The sequence below is a fragment of the Lethenteron reissneri genome, chromosome 10 (assembly GCF_015708825.2).
Source record: "Lethenteron reissneri isolate LAM-NWPU_2019-01 chromosome 10, ASM1570882v1, whole genome shotgun sequence".
NCBI lineage: Eukaryota > Metazoa > Chordata > Hyperoartia > Petromyzontiformes > Petromyzontidae > Lethenteron > Lethenteron reissneri.
In genome coordinates this window covers 7,528,595-7,543,525 of record NC_083788.1, presented here as the reverse complement: position 1 = coordinate 7,543,525, position 14,931 = coordinate 7,528,595, and the positions used below count along the sequence as shown (strand labels likewise).

The following is a 14,931-nucleotide window of genomic DNA, read 5'->3' as shown; positions in this document are numbered from 1 at the left end:
GTGTCTTCAAATAATTGGGAAAATTTTACTCCAAACTAAAATGATTGGCACGCAAGACGTGAAATCCAGATATCACTGGTTTCTTTCTGCCTTCCGGCGCAGAAGTTAGAAGAACAATGTTGCAAGTTATTCACTACACCCACAGTTTGTCGAGCAACAAGTCACGTGTGGTGGGGTAAAGTGTGGGTACGCCCACCGCCTCGAACACGCCTGGTCATCGTGGAAGAGTAGACCGAACACCCGCTAGAGCTCCCTCCTATCGGATACCTTTCTTGTCAGCAGTGACGGGGAGAAAGCAATCGCAGTGCTGCACCTTTGCCTTTTAGGAACCGCAGCTCTCCCAACGTGCTTTCGGGTTGCACTCTACGCTGTTCGGAACGGGTGTCCCGGCAGCTTTTTTCAATTCGGTTCCTGAACACAAAAAAACTGAATCGGAGCAAGACGTCAGACATCGTGCCGAACGACACACGGTACGTTAGAACGCATAATTGTCATCCGCGTGTTCCACAGCGCAACCGCGACAACCTATCCAGTAGTACCACAAGGCTACAACGGAGTGCGCGATGCCCATTACAGCTAAAAGGTTGCTATTTTGTATTAGATTTACAGGTGTGGTGTTTAGCCACTGCTTAATGAAGGCCCCTCCACACACTTGTGCTGGTCATGTGGGTTGTACCGCGATGGTCGGTGTGGGCGGGTAAAGGGGGAGTCACAGGAAATTCTTGCCATTGGACTTCCCCTGTCGATTTCTCGTTACGTTGTTCCCATTTCACGGAGCCCGGCCAACGCTGGGTTTCGAATTCGCAACTTACCGACCAACGGTGAGTCAAGCGCTGATGGGAAGCCACGTGGCAGCCAGCGATGGGGTTAAACGCTATCGCGGAGAGGTCCAGACTAAGCGGATGTTAACACATAGGCAAACATGACACGTGTGATTTACAGAGTGTAGCACGTAATATGTAACAGGGTCGTCGTGCGCGACAACGCATGAGACGTAGGGTGGACGGAGGGGGGTGTAATGGTTCAGCTGAACAAATGCATCATCGGCCTCGTGCTCGGTGGAATTTCCATCGTCCACCTTCTCGGCGGAGCGGTGGTGCAGCGGTTAGCACACTGCCAGCCATGGCTAACATCAATGGTGATGGATATCTGAATTGGTCTTGGACAGTAGACTCCCCCCTCCCCTCCACATCCTCTTTACCCCCCCCCCTCACCACCAATTTACCAACCTGCACTGACCAGAGTGGTGAAGTATGGTCAAACAACCCCAACGACCAGCAGAAAGTAGGCAGGCCTTCCTCGAGCCGTGGATTGCCAAGCAGCCGTAACTCCCAAACTGTGAATCCTTTTTCAGCGACTTGTCGGCAGAACGCTTGTATTTACCATGTACTGGTAGATTGAAATGATTACGAATGAGCGATTCCAAAGACAATCAAGAGGGCACAATGACTACATCGGGTAGCTTTGGTATAATGTGAGGACACGTGGATCGGGCTGTAAATCCTGCAATCCCACCACAGAAGACGTGGAATGCCACGGTGATTCATTGTTATAATATCGGTTCTTAAGCTTGAGATGCGGGGACCGACTCGAAGAGCCTGAGAATTCGCAGTGTTAATCATTTCATATGAATATGCAACTGGTTCATAGCCACTCACGGCAATGTTAGAAAAAAAGTGCTGCTTCCATGGAATTGCGATCCGGCAATTAGATGCGTGTGTACGTTGATGTGTGTGTAGTTTGTGGCGAGCGGTGGTGCAGTGGTTTGCGAGCTGCGCTACGAACCTGGCAGCCTGAGTTCGATTCCTGCTCGCAGCCAATGTTGGTGATGAATATCTGAACGGATCCTGGACCTCCCCTAGGTCAACTCAGCCGTTAATACGTACCTCGCGCGGTGTGAACATCGTCAATGGGGAGACAAAGGCGAGAGGGCATGGTGCTGGCTGGCAACCCACCCCCTCGTGTACTGTTCCGACCTTCATAGCTGCTCTCTAACAGCACTTGTCCCAACAGTCTGTCAAGGCTATATGGGGGATATTTGTCTTTGTCGTTCTTCATAGGTGCTCGCTAACAGCACTTGCCCCAACAGTCTGTTCTGGATATAGGGGATATCTTTGTCTTTGTGGCTCATACATACAACACTTGGCCTATATGGGGGATCTTTAGCTTTGCCTTTTTTGTCATTCATACATTTGTGTGCATGGGTGTCCAGACGTGTGCACTTGCGTGCGTTGTACTTGCATGTGCCCGCACGCGCGTGTACAGTTCATGAATGTGTGCATGGGGGTCCATCTGTCGGCGTGCGTGCGTGGGCGACTGTGCGCTTGCGTGGGCGAGCTTGCGTGGGCGAGCGTGCGCGCGTGGTCGTCATGCTCTTGTGCAAGTGGCACGCGGTTTGGCCTCACATCTTTGGCCATGGGCCCAACCGCACCCGGACCCGACTACACCGCGGGGCTTGAGGGGGGGGGGGGTCACGTGGTATCTTCGCTCGATCGTTCTGACGACCTCGGCAATTGCCACCGCAGGGGAGGATGGGCCCAGGTCTCCCATTAACCCCCCCCCCCCCCCAGCAGTTAATTAGTGAAGCTGGCTCCTTCCAACTTGTCGAAATTGCTATCTTGAGCAAATTCTTGCTCTCCTGAGCCTGTGACAAATCAGCCGGAATGCAACCCTGATAGGTTATCGTATTTCAGAAGCTAAGCAGGAGTTGATGCAACATTGGAAATGTTTTTCGAATATCCCAAATTTTCTTATGTATGGGATTTGCATAGCTCTGCTTTGGGTTCGTATAAACTGAAATGCCTGGGGGAAATCCCAAGCAAATGAGATGGGGGTAATCTTTGAAGAGGGATTTCATTGGACGTGTTGTGAGCCTTCTTCCGTCCCCTGCCTCACTGCTGGTGGGCGTCTTTTGCATGCCCATGACTCCTTCTCTACGTGCACTGCTAACCCCCACATCTCAAGTCACCGCACGCATTGTAGTCGACGCCCACGCTTCACTTGTTGTACCGCGTAAAGTGCAAGTAGAGCTCTCATCCTGATCAACTGCTGCATGAGGGCCTAACCCAAACCGTGCAGGTCGTGGGGGTTATTTAACCATACTTCACCCATGGCATCATCAAGCATTCAATTTGAGGCCCTTTCAAGTGCGTGCGGTCCGCTCTCGGAAGCCTCTGAGAGAGAGTTTCTTTTTTATAGATAGATAGATATATATACGTGCTGATATTTGGCCCAAATAAACCAGTTATGCAAGCTTGATATACAGGCCACGTGTGTTTTTTGTTGGATAGAAGAATTAGCATCTTGACATTTTGCTAAGCTTGTCCCGAATAGGAGGCATCCAGCACAGGTAATGGTAAACATGTGAAACGGTACTGAGCCAAGAGGGGAGAAGGCCCTCTGCTGAGTCATCCGTTGGAGAGAAGTCGCCGAATGACACCAACCTGAAGCTATTCACGGTGGCGAAATGTTAGCCACCTCACCTTGGGTATACAGGAGGTCGTGGGTTCGATTCAGACCCTGACGCCTGTTGTAAGTTTGGAGTTTGCGAGATCTCCCCGTGGTCGTGCGTTTTTTTTCTCCGCGTTCTCTGGTTTTTCCCTCCACATTGAGAATCAACGTGCATTGAAGAGTATTTGGCTGCTATAAATGTCCACATGATAAACCACTTCAACATGTAGGCTTTCGCGACCAATATCATCCATAATAGTTTTTTTTGTGTTAGATCGTTTTTTTGGGTTAGATACGCGATCAAACCCCAAAAACATCTTATTATGGATAAGCCACTTCGTTGAGCTATCATTTGTGGCCAGGTTGCTTCTCAAAAAGAGCTATGTAGCTCATTGGGTCTCACCTGATAAAGTAACAATAGTTTTATCTTCACGCATTCTCCACCACTGCCGGCTATGGGAGAGAGAGGCTGAGTCGCACCCATGCCACTCGGAGCTTTTGAGTGGGTTTTTTTATTAAGTCAGCCGGCCTTTGCCAAAAACCATTCCTTCTACAATGGGCACCTGCCATAACCCACCATACCTGAGCCTTGGCTTCGCCAGCCCTGAGCAAGAGCTATTGTGTCCGTGCCTGACCGCAAAAGGATGTGAGGTGAGTAAGTCGCACCACCGGCGTGGTGTGCCATGTTGCATAACTCGATCGGGAATTTTGTGGTATTTTGCGTACCCTTCGATAGCACGTGTGCGGATGTGAGTATTTGCGGTGCCCGTGTGGGTGTGCGTGTCATGCATCCATGTGGGTGTGTGAATCCTGTGTTCTTTTTCACGTGTGCACGTATGTGTGTGTGTGTTCTTGTGAGCGTACGTATATGCATGTGCTAGTGGGGGAGCGTTGGCGCAGTGGTTTGTGCGCTGCGCTACAAACCCGGCGACCCCAGTTCGATTCCTGCCCACAACCAATAAAAGTGGCAATTATATGAACCGGTTCTAGGCCTCCCCTAGGTAGACTCAGCCTTAAATGAGTCCCCGGTGTGGTGTGTGTATATCAGCACTGGGGAGACAGATGGCTGGACATGGCACTGGCCACCCACCCCCTCGTGTGTCGTGCGAACTTTCATAGTCGCTCGCCAAAAGCACTCGCCCCAACAGTCTGTTAAAGGCTAAGTGGGGGACCGTTGTCTTAAGTACATGGCAGGTGGGCTGTCAGCCGTCATCTGTCCACGGTTGGCTGAAGGCTTCCCCAGGTTATCGCCATCCCTCGTGGTTTTACACAATGCAACAAATCCAATTTCATTCTTGAGTGGATGGAGTGCGCGACGCTCCACCTCTGCGGTCAAGATCATTTTGGACATATTCCATCCTTTGGCTTGCCACTCCGTTGTTATTTTCAAGCACTGACGACGTGTCCTGCCCAAGCCCACTTTACAGTTTTTTCTCTATTTTTTTTTATAAGAGCCGGGTACAGAGCACGGGCAATACAAGGGCGGGGTGGGGGGGGGGGCACAGAAATTCGACGAGCAGAGGCCCGAAATGCTGTGCGTTTCGGGGTTGGGGAGAAAGTGAGAGAGATGGGTTCACACTTGCCGTACTTGCGTAGGGACTGCGAGCAGGAGCACGGACTTTTTATATATATATATATATAAAGGGAAGGAAAAGCAAAGGTAAAAGAAACAAAAGTAAGGGGAGGTGAAAGGGTTGGGGGGTTTTGGGCGTGCTGGGGGGGCACTTAATTTTTTCTCTCAAAGGCAACACGATGCGTCCAACTCGCATTTGCTGCGCGCTTTCCTCTTTGCATCGCGGTGGAATTCCGCGCCCGTCCCGTGTCTCTCTGTCGTGCATCTCCACGAGCTTTTCATCTCGTGACGTGCCCTTGCCCGACTCCCCCTTCCGACCGATGTGCGTTTTGTGACTTTCTTTTTGTGCATTTTTCACCCGTAGCGTTGTTGTAAATGGGCAATTTTTTTTTTCTCATTTGTTAATTTTATTTTGTTTATTCGTGAGTTTTTATTTATTTGCGAGAGCCTGGATAACTCTCTAATCCGGCTCGTGCCAAAAGCCGTGACGTGTGTACACGCAATCTCATTCACCAGACTGGCCGCGCCTGGGCGCTGTGTGGCCAAGAAGTTTCAGTCTCGGGGCTAAACTGCCACGAGGAAAACAAACCTGTCTTCAAGATCATTATGCAGAGGAGACAGTATACTGCATATACAGTAAAACCTTGGATTGCGAGTAACTTGGTCTGCGAGTGTTTTGCAAGACGAGTACATTTTTTCAATAAATATGAATTTGATAAACGAGCGAGGTCTTGCAATACGAGTGGTACGTATACGCTTTGTCTGCCGAGCGTCACGTGATCACAACTGATATACGAGTGCTTTGATATACGAGTGCTTTGGATTACAAACACGTTTCCGGAACGAATTATGCTCGCAATCCAAGGTTTTATTGTATATGCACGCACAGTGTACTAATAAATACCCTCGTGCTTGATTCATGCTGTGAAGAAAAACCCAAAAAATCTAGTGGTGGGGAGGGGGGGGGGTGCGGAATGAAATGTAAAGTTGCAGCTCTGCAATTGAATGCTCATGTCACTGCTGGCAGAAGAGCCTCTACTGGAGGGAAGCTCTCCTCTTCGAGAGAGACCCTCTAAATAGCTCCTTTTTAAGGGGGGGGGGTTATTTTCACAGACACGTTCACGCTGGACAGACGTCTCTGACGTGGTGGGGGGCGGGGGGGGGGAGTAACCACACTTGGCATCTTCATTTTTGAGGTGGTGGGGTATTTTCACAGACACTTTCATGCCGGACAGACGTCTTCGAAGTGGTGGGGGCGGGGGGGGGTAAACCACACTTGGCTCAATCGCAAGCGAATCTGCCGATTGTACAAACCGTGGTGATCCCCGCCCCCCCCACCGTGGATATTGCTGGGTGTGGGCAGAGGCTGGGGGGGGATTGGTTAGCAACACACTGGACTTGTAATCCAGAGGTCGCCGGGAAGAAGCGAGTAAGCAGATTTATGTTTTTTAAGTGAACCCTTAAACGTTTACATGTGGTGCTTATTTGAGAACTATTTTGGCGAGGGTTTTACAAAAATGCAGCTGCGTGAGACAGGGCAGTAGGTGTTATCTAAGATTGCAACGTGTTGTTTTATCTCTCCAAGTGTACGTGAGAGAGAGTTTGTGTGTGCGTACGTGAGAGGGTGAGCGAGAGATAGTGTTGTGTGCGTGCATGTGTCAGGAGTCTTCACGGCTACAGAACTTGAGCGGCGGGGCAGTGGTTGGCGAAGTGTGCTTCAAAAACGGCGACCTGGGTTCGATTCCCGGCCGCAGCTGACATCAGTGACGAGTGATGCCAGGACAACCCCTGGGTCCTGCTCCCTTACGTCAATTTGATTTTGAAATAATATTGCACATCCGATTAGCACGGTTGGCTGTGTACTGTGTGAAAAGTTTAACATACATTCGCTGGTGCGATGTGTAAACATCAGCATTGGGAAGACAAAGGCAGCCAGGCTTGGTGATGTGTGTGTGTGAATGTCAGCCTTCATGGGGGCTCAATGATGGCACTTGCCCCAACATATTTACTTAAGATGTACGGGGATGTATTGACACGTTTACCCTGCATTGCCACCATGTACTCCAGCTTAATCTCACCTGAAGTGGCCTGCTTTACCCCACGCTACCTTTCCTTTACCTTACCCTGCAGTACCTGGGCGGAGGTGAATCATTACACCCCCGAGGGATGTAATGATTCACCTCCACCCACACACATTTGGAAGAATTGTGTGTAGTGCCAACTGGTAGCATCCCCCCCCCTGCCACTTGCCCTACCCCCCCAAACAATCTACACTGAGTAGCGTAGTGAAGCGGTCAAAACAACCTCTGTGGCCGACTCGGCTTGGGCAGTCCTTCATGCAGCAGCAGATGGACAAAGGGCTGTAAGTCAGTTTTAGCTGTTAGTATCCTGCCTTGCCCCACCAGGTAATACGGGATTATCCGGTACCATGACATGTAAAGGGTGCGGAGTGAAGGACGTCATTCGCCATACTTTCACATTCATCAAACAAAATAACAAATCCAGATCAGGCCCTCACTGTCGAGATGTTAACTACGTCGCCTGGTATACAGGAGGTCGTGGGTTCGATCCCGATCCTGACACCTGTATATTTGGAGTTTGCGTGTTCTCCCCGTGGTCGCGTGGATTTTTCTCGGTGTCCTCCGGTTTTTCCCTCCACATTTAGAAACATGCGTTTAGAATATTTGGCTGCTATAAATTTACACATGATAAGCCACTTCGTTGGACTTTCACCTGTGGCCAGGTCGCTTTTGAAAAGGAGCGATAGAGCTCGGTGGGCCTTACCTGGTAAAATAAAATTTTTTTTATAGTTTGAGACGGCCTCACAGGCTGTCGTTACAAGTGTTGTTCGCGACCGCCTATGAAAGCTGGCATAGTACCTCACCCAGCAGCTTTTGTCTCCCCACTAATGACATTCACACAGCACTAGATATTAATTTTAAGGCTGAGTGATGTTTTGTATAAACGCTACTTAGCCGGGAGCAGGAATCGCACTGGGGTAGCTGGGTACATGACTCAGTTCGCTCACCCACCCTACTACCGCTCCCGACCTTAGTCTTGACCCACGCTCGCTCGCTCGCTCGCACAGTGAGTGGCAGAGCGTGTGCTGACACGCATTAGCAAAACAATCCGATATTACGTGGATACATTTGCAGTGCAGCCTGGTGACGTGGCAGAACCGACAAACCGAATAATCCCTTTTATTGTAATGTTTTTCTCGCCCTACCATGCGAGGACGCTCCCTTCCCTTGGGAACGCTTCTGATTTTGCGGTTGGTGGTGGCGGCTGAGTCAGCCTGCGTGCATGTGCGTGCGTGTGCGCGTGGGAGGGAGGCGCGGAGCTTTGGATGGATATTGGGCTTTGCGCGCGCGCACGTTCCATTCGCCTTGGGCATAGAGCCCACGAGGTGGGGACGCGGCACGGACGTTGATGTGGCTGGCAGAGGAGCTGAGTGATCTCCCTCCGCAGATCCTTTCATGTCACCGTGCCGGAAAAAATAATTGACTTGCTTGATGATACAGCGCAATCGGGTTTGGCTTCAGATAGCTTTGCTGCTGTGATGGCTGACGTGGCTGACGTGGCTGCCTCGACTGTCCCTCGGGCTTGTCGAAGGGCCCTCGGCCTCTCCGAGAATGCCCTGGGGGACTCATTGGTGCTGCCCTGCCTTCCCCGGCTCTCCCTGCAGCTTATTGTTGCTGGATGCGCTGATCCCAGGTTGCTTCATCGCAGACGATGCCGTGCTGTCTTCTGTCTCATACATTTCCCCCTCCGAGACCCATTTCCCCCCCCCCCCTCTCTATATTCTAATTTTATAAAGTGTCAAGAGATCCGATTGCATTTATGGTCAAACGGCCCCCGATTGCTGACGCGACGTGGGCAGGCCTTCATCCTGCGGTGTATTGACAAAGAGTCATCGATGTATTATTAATATTTCAACCTTCGTCTGAAATGCACGTCATTGCAATAGAATTCACTTTAGCCATTAACATTGTTGTCGTCTAAAATCTTGAATGAGCCCGCAACTCGGTATGCTGTGCACAATGGAATCGTGATAAAAATAAAATTGTGACTCTGCGTTTAACAGGACCGGTTCATTGAATCACAGTTGGGAGAGAATCTTTACTTGCTTGCTGTTACTGTACTGAACAAAGTGCTCCGTTTGCTGCATAGTGGACCTTAATGACCCGGTGATGTCAATGGTGGCAGTAGCCAATCGTATATCGGGGCGGGTGCCTCGCCTGGTATACAGGAGGTCGTAGGTTCGATCCCAACCCTTGACGCCTGCTGTATTTGGAGTTTGCGTGTTCTCCTCGTGGTCGTGTGGATTTTCCCCCGGGTCCTCCAGTTTTTCCTTCCACATTTAGAGTATTTGGCTGCTATAAAATGTCCACGTGATAAGCCACTTCGTTGAGCTATCATTTGTGGCCAGGTCGCTTCTGGAAAAGAGCTGTATTGCTCAGTGAGTCTTACCTGGTAAGAGAAAAAGTTAATTTTGTACCTGCAAATTATGAATAAATAAATAATGGCTCGCATGACAAACGTTAGCAAGAATGCTAATTTAAGACACTTGCGCCATTGTTTCAACGGCGACCTCTGTACCGCGAGTCCGGCGTATTCACCACTACACCCTGGCAAGCATCACTTCTGTCGCTCGGTTACCGTAACATGTGTTTTTCAATGGCTGTGTTGAATTCCTCGAGTCTTATTGCCACGGGGAAAAACCCCCGTCTGGTTAACAGGGAAATTGCACAGGGTTCACCAGTAAAGCAAAGAAAATCTTTCGAAGCAAGATGCTAACATGAAAGTAAAAAAAGAATGGGGGAAAAAAATCCCTTCTCACCTGGGTTCAAACGAGGGCAGAGAAACAGGAGAAATAAAAAAAGAATGAATGTAAAGAGAGACAGTGTCACACACGCACACACAGACCAAAAAAAATCCCCTTGAGTTTAAAGTATAAAAAAAACGTCGTGGAATTTAAACAATCCGGTGGCGTGGAGCTGTTCCGCGGCGTTTGATGTGGCGTGGCCATGCGTGCTCCCAAGAGCGCGAGCACCCGAGATGCTCGGAGAGATCCCCGGACTCGGCTCACACGGTCGTTCGTCCGCCACCGCCAAGTCTGATCAAACTCCACCAGAGACGGGGCCCCCCCTCCCATTCAAGTCGACTTGTGCGTGTGTGCGGGTGCACGTTCGTGTGTGTGTAGACAGCGGTGGTGCAGTGGTCAGCACGCTGCGCTACGAACCCGGTGACCCGAGTTCGATTCCCGCTCACGGCCAACACAGTGACGATTATCTGAACCGGTCATGGGCCTACCCTAGGACGACTTGGCCTCAAACTGGCACGAGGTGTGGTGTGTAAACATCACCACTGGGAGACAAAGGCAGCCGGGCGTGGTGTTGGCCACCGACCCCCTCGTGTGCCATGGCCACCTTCATAGGTGCTCGCTAACAGCACTTGCCCCAACAGTCTGTTCAGACTATACGGGGAATATTTGTCTTTGTACAGACACTATCAGGCAGACTGGTAGCACAGTGGGGAGCCAAGATGTTGCATCTGCCAGTCAACTCACTCCGTTAACCCGTACAAAACACCTCCTACCGGCGAGTCTGACGCTTGACGGAATCTCAAAGCGGGACCTGGGCTGACATTTGGTAGTGAATGGCGGTTGTTGTTTGCATTGTTGTTTGCACCGCAGCGCTACAAACCCCGGTGGCCCGAGTTCGATTCCCGGCCACAGCGAACATTGGTGTCGATTATCTTCGGCCTTCCTTAAGTCGACTCAACCCATAAATGAGTGCTATATGTGGTGTGGTGTGTAAACAGCAGCAGTGGGCATGGTGGTGCCCCCCCTCCCCACCCAATGTGCGGTGCTGGTTTGCGTCAGTGCGTGCTATAACAGAACTTGCCGCTATTGTCTATTTAGGCTTTACGAATAAAAATAACAACGCCTTTTGAACGTGCAGTAATGGCACTGCATCTTCTGAACGTGATCAATTATGCTCACCTGCTTCTGCTTAACTCATTTTTTGAAATTGTTATTCAAGACAGCATTTATAGCAACTAAATTTGCCACTGCAATGCTGCTGTGTGTCCCTATCATGGAGGTGTCATCGAGTCCCCGTGGATCTCTTGGGTCCGTGTGAATCTCATGTCCATCCCCTCCCCCCGCCGCCGTGTGCTCCTGTGCGTTACAGATACGACTACAAGGAGATGCTCTACAACTCCACCTTCTGTCTTGTCCCGCGGGGCAGAAGACTCGGATCCTTCAGGTTCCTCGAGGCTCTGCAGGTAGGAGGAGCGACGGCGCCCGGCGCTCGCACTTTAACGTACACCCGTGCTCGCCGTCGCTCGCGCCCACCACGACTTTTGCCGTGGCCCAGTCACCCAAAATTATTAACCCGATTCACGTCGGATCTCAGAAGCTAAGCAGGTTTTGAGCCTGGTTAGTACACGGGCGGTGACCTGGCCTAGCACAGCTTGTTTGCAGAGATTCTCAGTTGGAATCCACCGGTTGTCCTGATTTAATTTTGCAGTTGTATTAATCGTAAAAATAGGCCCCGTTTGTTTCAAAGTGGACGTTAAAGATCCCGCGATGTCATTTGTAAGAGTTAGGACCATTGTGTGGCAGCATTATGGTCCAGATTTGATCAAATTTCTAAAGTTACCTGCAAAATTACTCGATTGGAAATTGCATCGCAATCATCGCCCCCTTTGAAAACTTGGTAGGAACCTCCTGAAAGAGAGTCATGAGACTTGGTGAAGCTTTCCTGGGTCGACAAGGAGAAATAAAACAAAGAAACGTGGATGGGTTCCCTCTGAGCGGGCCAGATGTTTTGGGCGTTTGGCTCCGAGGTGTAGCCTGGAGATAGCAGTGTTGGGAGTCAGTCTCACGTAAGCGTGGTGGGTTTTCTCCGTGTACTGGTTTCCTCCCCCATTCCAAATTCTCATTTTCTCATTGGCGGAATTGGCCAAACATCTCCCAAGCATTCCAGTACAGGACCCTCCTGAAAGAGTGTCTTGAGACTCTTGAGGATTTGCACGGTATATAATTTCCATAATTATTATTTTCACGCCCATGTTTTTGGCCATAAGCTTGCCATGTTGCCGGTGTGCTGTAAAAGTGAGGTGTGTATGCACGCGCCCGTGTGCCTCTTGTATCTTTGTGCCACACCCTTGGTTGCCATGCGTCTTAACGCCTGCCCGACTTGTTATGTCTATTCTGGGGGTGATCCGTGTCTGCCTTGTGTTTGGTCTGCCTTCGTGTCTCACGTCAGAGCCGAGTCTGATTCGTGTGTCTGACTCATGCCTGGTCTATGTCCGTGACCCTTGTCAGACCCGTGTCAGATCTGTGTCAGACCCGTGTGTGACCCGTGTTTGACCCGTTTCCACGTCGCGTGCGTGTGCTTGCGGTAGGGTCGCGGTTAGTGCACTGCGTTACGAACCCGGCAACCCGAGTTCAATTCCCGCTCACGGCGAACACCAGTGACAATTATCTAAACCTGTCCTGGGCCTCCCCTAGGTCGACTCGGCCTGAATTGAATATCTGGTTCGATGTGTAAATATTGCCACTGGGGAGACGAGGTGCTTGGCCACCCGCACCCCTTCGTGTGCCGTGTCGGCCTTCATTGGTGCTCGCTTTCAGCACTTGCCCCAACAGTCTGTTCAGTATTAAGGCTATATGGGGGATCTTTGTCTTGTGCGCGTGTGTGCGCAGGCGGCGTGTGTGCCTGTGCTGCTCAGTAACGGCTGGGCCCTGCCTTTCTCGGAGGTCATCGACTGGAACAAAGCGGCCGTCATCGGAGACGAGAGGCTGCTCCTCCAGGTGAGCCCAGCGCTGTAACCCAAATTATTTATCGTTTATAAATCTTATTAAATCCTTTTGTGTCTTTTTACCCCAGCTGTATGCCGGTTGTGCTGTAACTTGGCTTTCGACTTTTAATATTGCATTTCAGATTTACATACGAAATAAAAAAAGACCTCGCTCACCATTACACTCGCTCACCCCAACACTCGCTCACCATTATATTCTCACCCCAACACTCGCTCATCCCAGCACTCGCACGCCCTAATACTTCCCCGCCCCAATGCTCGCTCACCATAGCACTCACTCGACTTAACACCCGCAAACTCTGCTGAATGCTCACTCGATCCTCGCTGTAACACTCACCATCAAAATCTCTTCTGGAGGGGGGTGGGGGAGGCGTGTAATGTTTACACTGCCGTACGAAGCGCATTGTGTGTATTGTGCCCAAAGCTGTCGTGAACAGAATGTCGCGTTGATCTCCTACACGTGCCGTGATGGGTACTGCTGAATTGGTTTTTGGTTGCTGAACAAATACATTTTAAGGTCAGAGTCATTATACAAATGAATCACAATACCTTGCTCATCTCATCAAGGAGCATATAAACCATCATGCAAACTCAGGTCATCCTCGCAGTGGCTTTTGGCTAAGCCATCGAACAAAGATGGTCACTGCATCGCGCACTTTCAGATGTGCTTCTGCGGCCATCTGGAGCGCTCTTCCGATATTAGGAATCCACTGGAGCTATGCACTTTTAAATCATCTCGATTGTGTTTACTTTGTTGTCCTTCCCCCGCACCTCCGGTTAGCATTGTTGGCTGCGTGCTGTGCGAAAGAAGTTCAATATACATACATGAGGTTAAGTTTGAACTGCATGTAATGTATTCATTAATTAGAGCATATTGCCACCGAGGCCAGTCGCTTGCTCACTCGCTTGGCGTCAGCGCTTTGAGGCCAGCAAGGAAATATTGTGACCCCCTATCGCCAACCCCGAATGCTGACCCTGACCTCCACATGTCCGCGTATCCCAGATCCCGTCGACAGTGCGGTGGCTCGATCACGACCGCGTGCTTGCCATGAGGCAGCAGACGCAGCTCCTGTGGAACGCGTACTTCTCTTCCATCGACAAGATCGTGCACACCACGCTCGAGGTGAGCCCTGCTCGCTCGCTCGCTCGATCATGAGCTCGCCCTCTTACTTGCTCATTAACTTACCCATTCTCTCACTCATTTACCTGCTCGCTAACTTTCTCGCTCGCTCGTTCACGGCCGGACGCGTCTTTTTCAGCCACACTATAATTTCGTGTGCCGCGCTAGTCTGAGCAGTCCCTCGTCCAACAGCGCTTTGCCACAACATTCTGCGCAGGCTGCACATACGGAGGGTTAAACTTTGTCGTGGTGTGCGCCTGCCTGCCAGATTGTGCGGGAGCGTGTGGCCGGAGTGGCAGTGCGCCCGGCGCTTGTGTGGAACCACCCACCCGGCGGTCTCCACGTGCTGCCCGGCTTCTCGTCCGCCCTGGCGCACTACCCCTTCTACCACGCCTACCTGGGTGAGTGCCGGCGAGGGCGGCTCGCATCCCGGGGGAAACAAGATCCTAGCTGAACCATTCGCGACGTGCAGAGGCTGGGGTTTCATGAGTAATGATGTGTGTGTGTGTAACTGTGTAGTGGGGGGAGAGTGGGGAGCGGTAGTGTAGTGGTTAGCGCGCTGCACTCCGGACCTGGCGACCCGGGTTCGATTCCCGCTTACAGTAAACACCAGTGACGATTATCTGAACCGGTCCTGGGCCTCCCCTAGGTCGACTCAGCCTCAAATGAGTACCTGGTTGCGGTGTGTAAACATCGCCACTAGGGAGACAAAGGTGGTCGGGCGTGGTGCTGGCCACCCACCCCCTCGTGTACCGTTCCGGCCTTCATAGGTGCTCGCTAACAGCACTTGCCCCTACAGTCTGTTAAGGCTATACGGGGGATCTTTTTCTTTAGTGGGGGAGAGCTAGTGTAATGGTTAGCATACGGCACATCGAACCCGGCAACCCAAGTTCAATTTCCGCTTAGAACCAATAACAGTTATGAGTATCTGAACTGGTCCTGGGCCTCCCCCTAGGTT

At 51.0% G+C, this 14,931-nt stretch overlaps 1 protein-coding gene across 1 annotated transcript in view; it reads left to right on the top strand.

Moving 5' to 3' along the window:
• The window catches only part of LOC133340906 (exostosin-1-like), a 44,509-nt gene that overhangs the window by 19,656 nt on the left and 9,922 nt on the right, over positions 1–14,931 (top strand). The window contains 4 exon segments of the mRNA XM_061549388.1: positions 11,218–11,311; positions 12,738–12,845; positions 13,857–13,976; positions 14,242–14,374. Of these exon segments, the coding sequence (XP_061405372.1) occupies positions 11,218–11,311; positions 12,738–12,845; positions 13,857–13,976; positions 14,242–14,374 (455 nt within the window).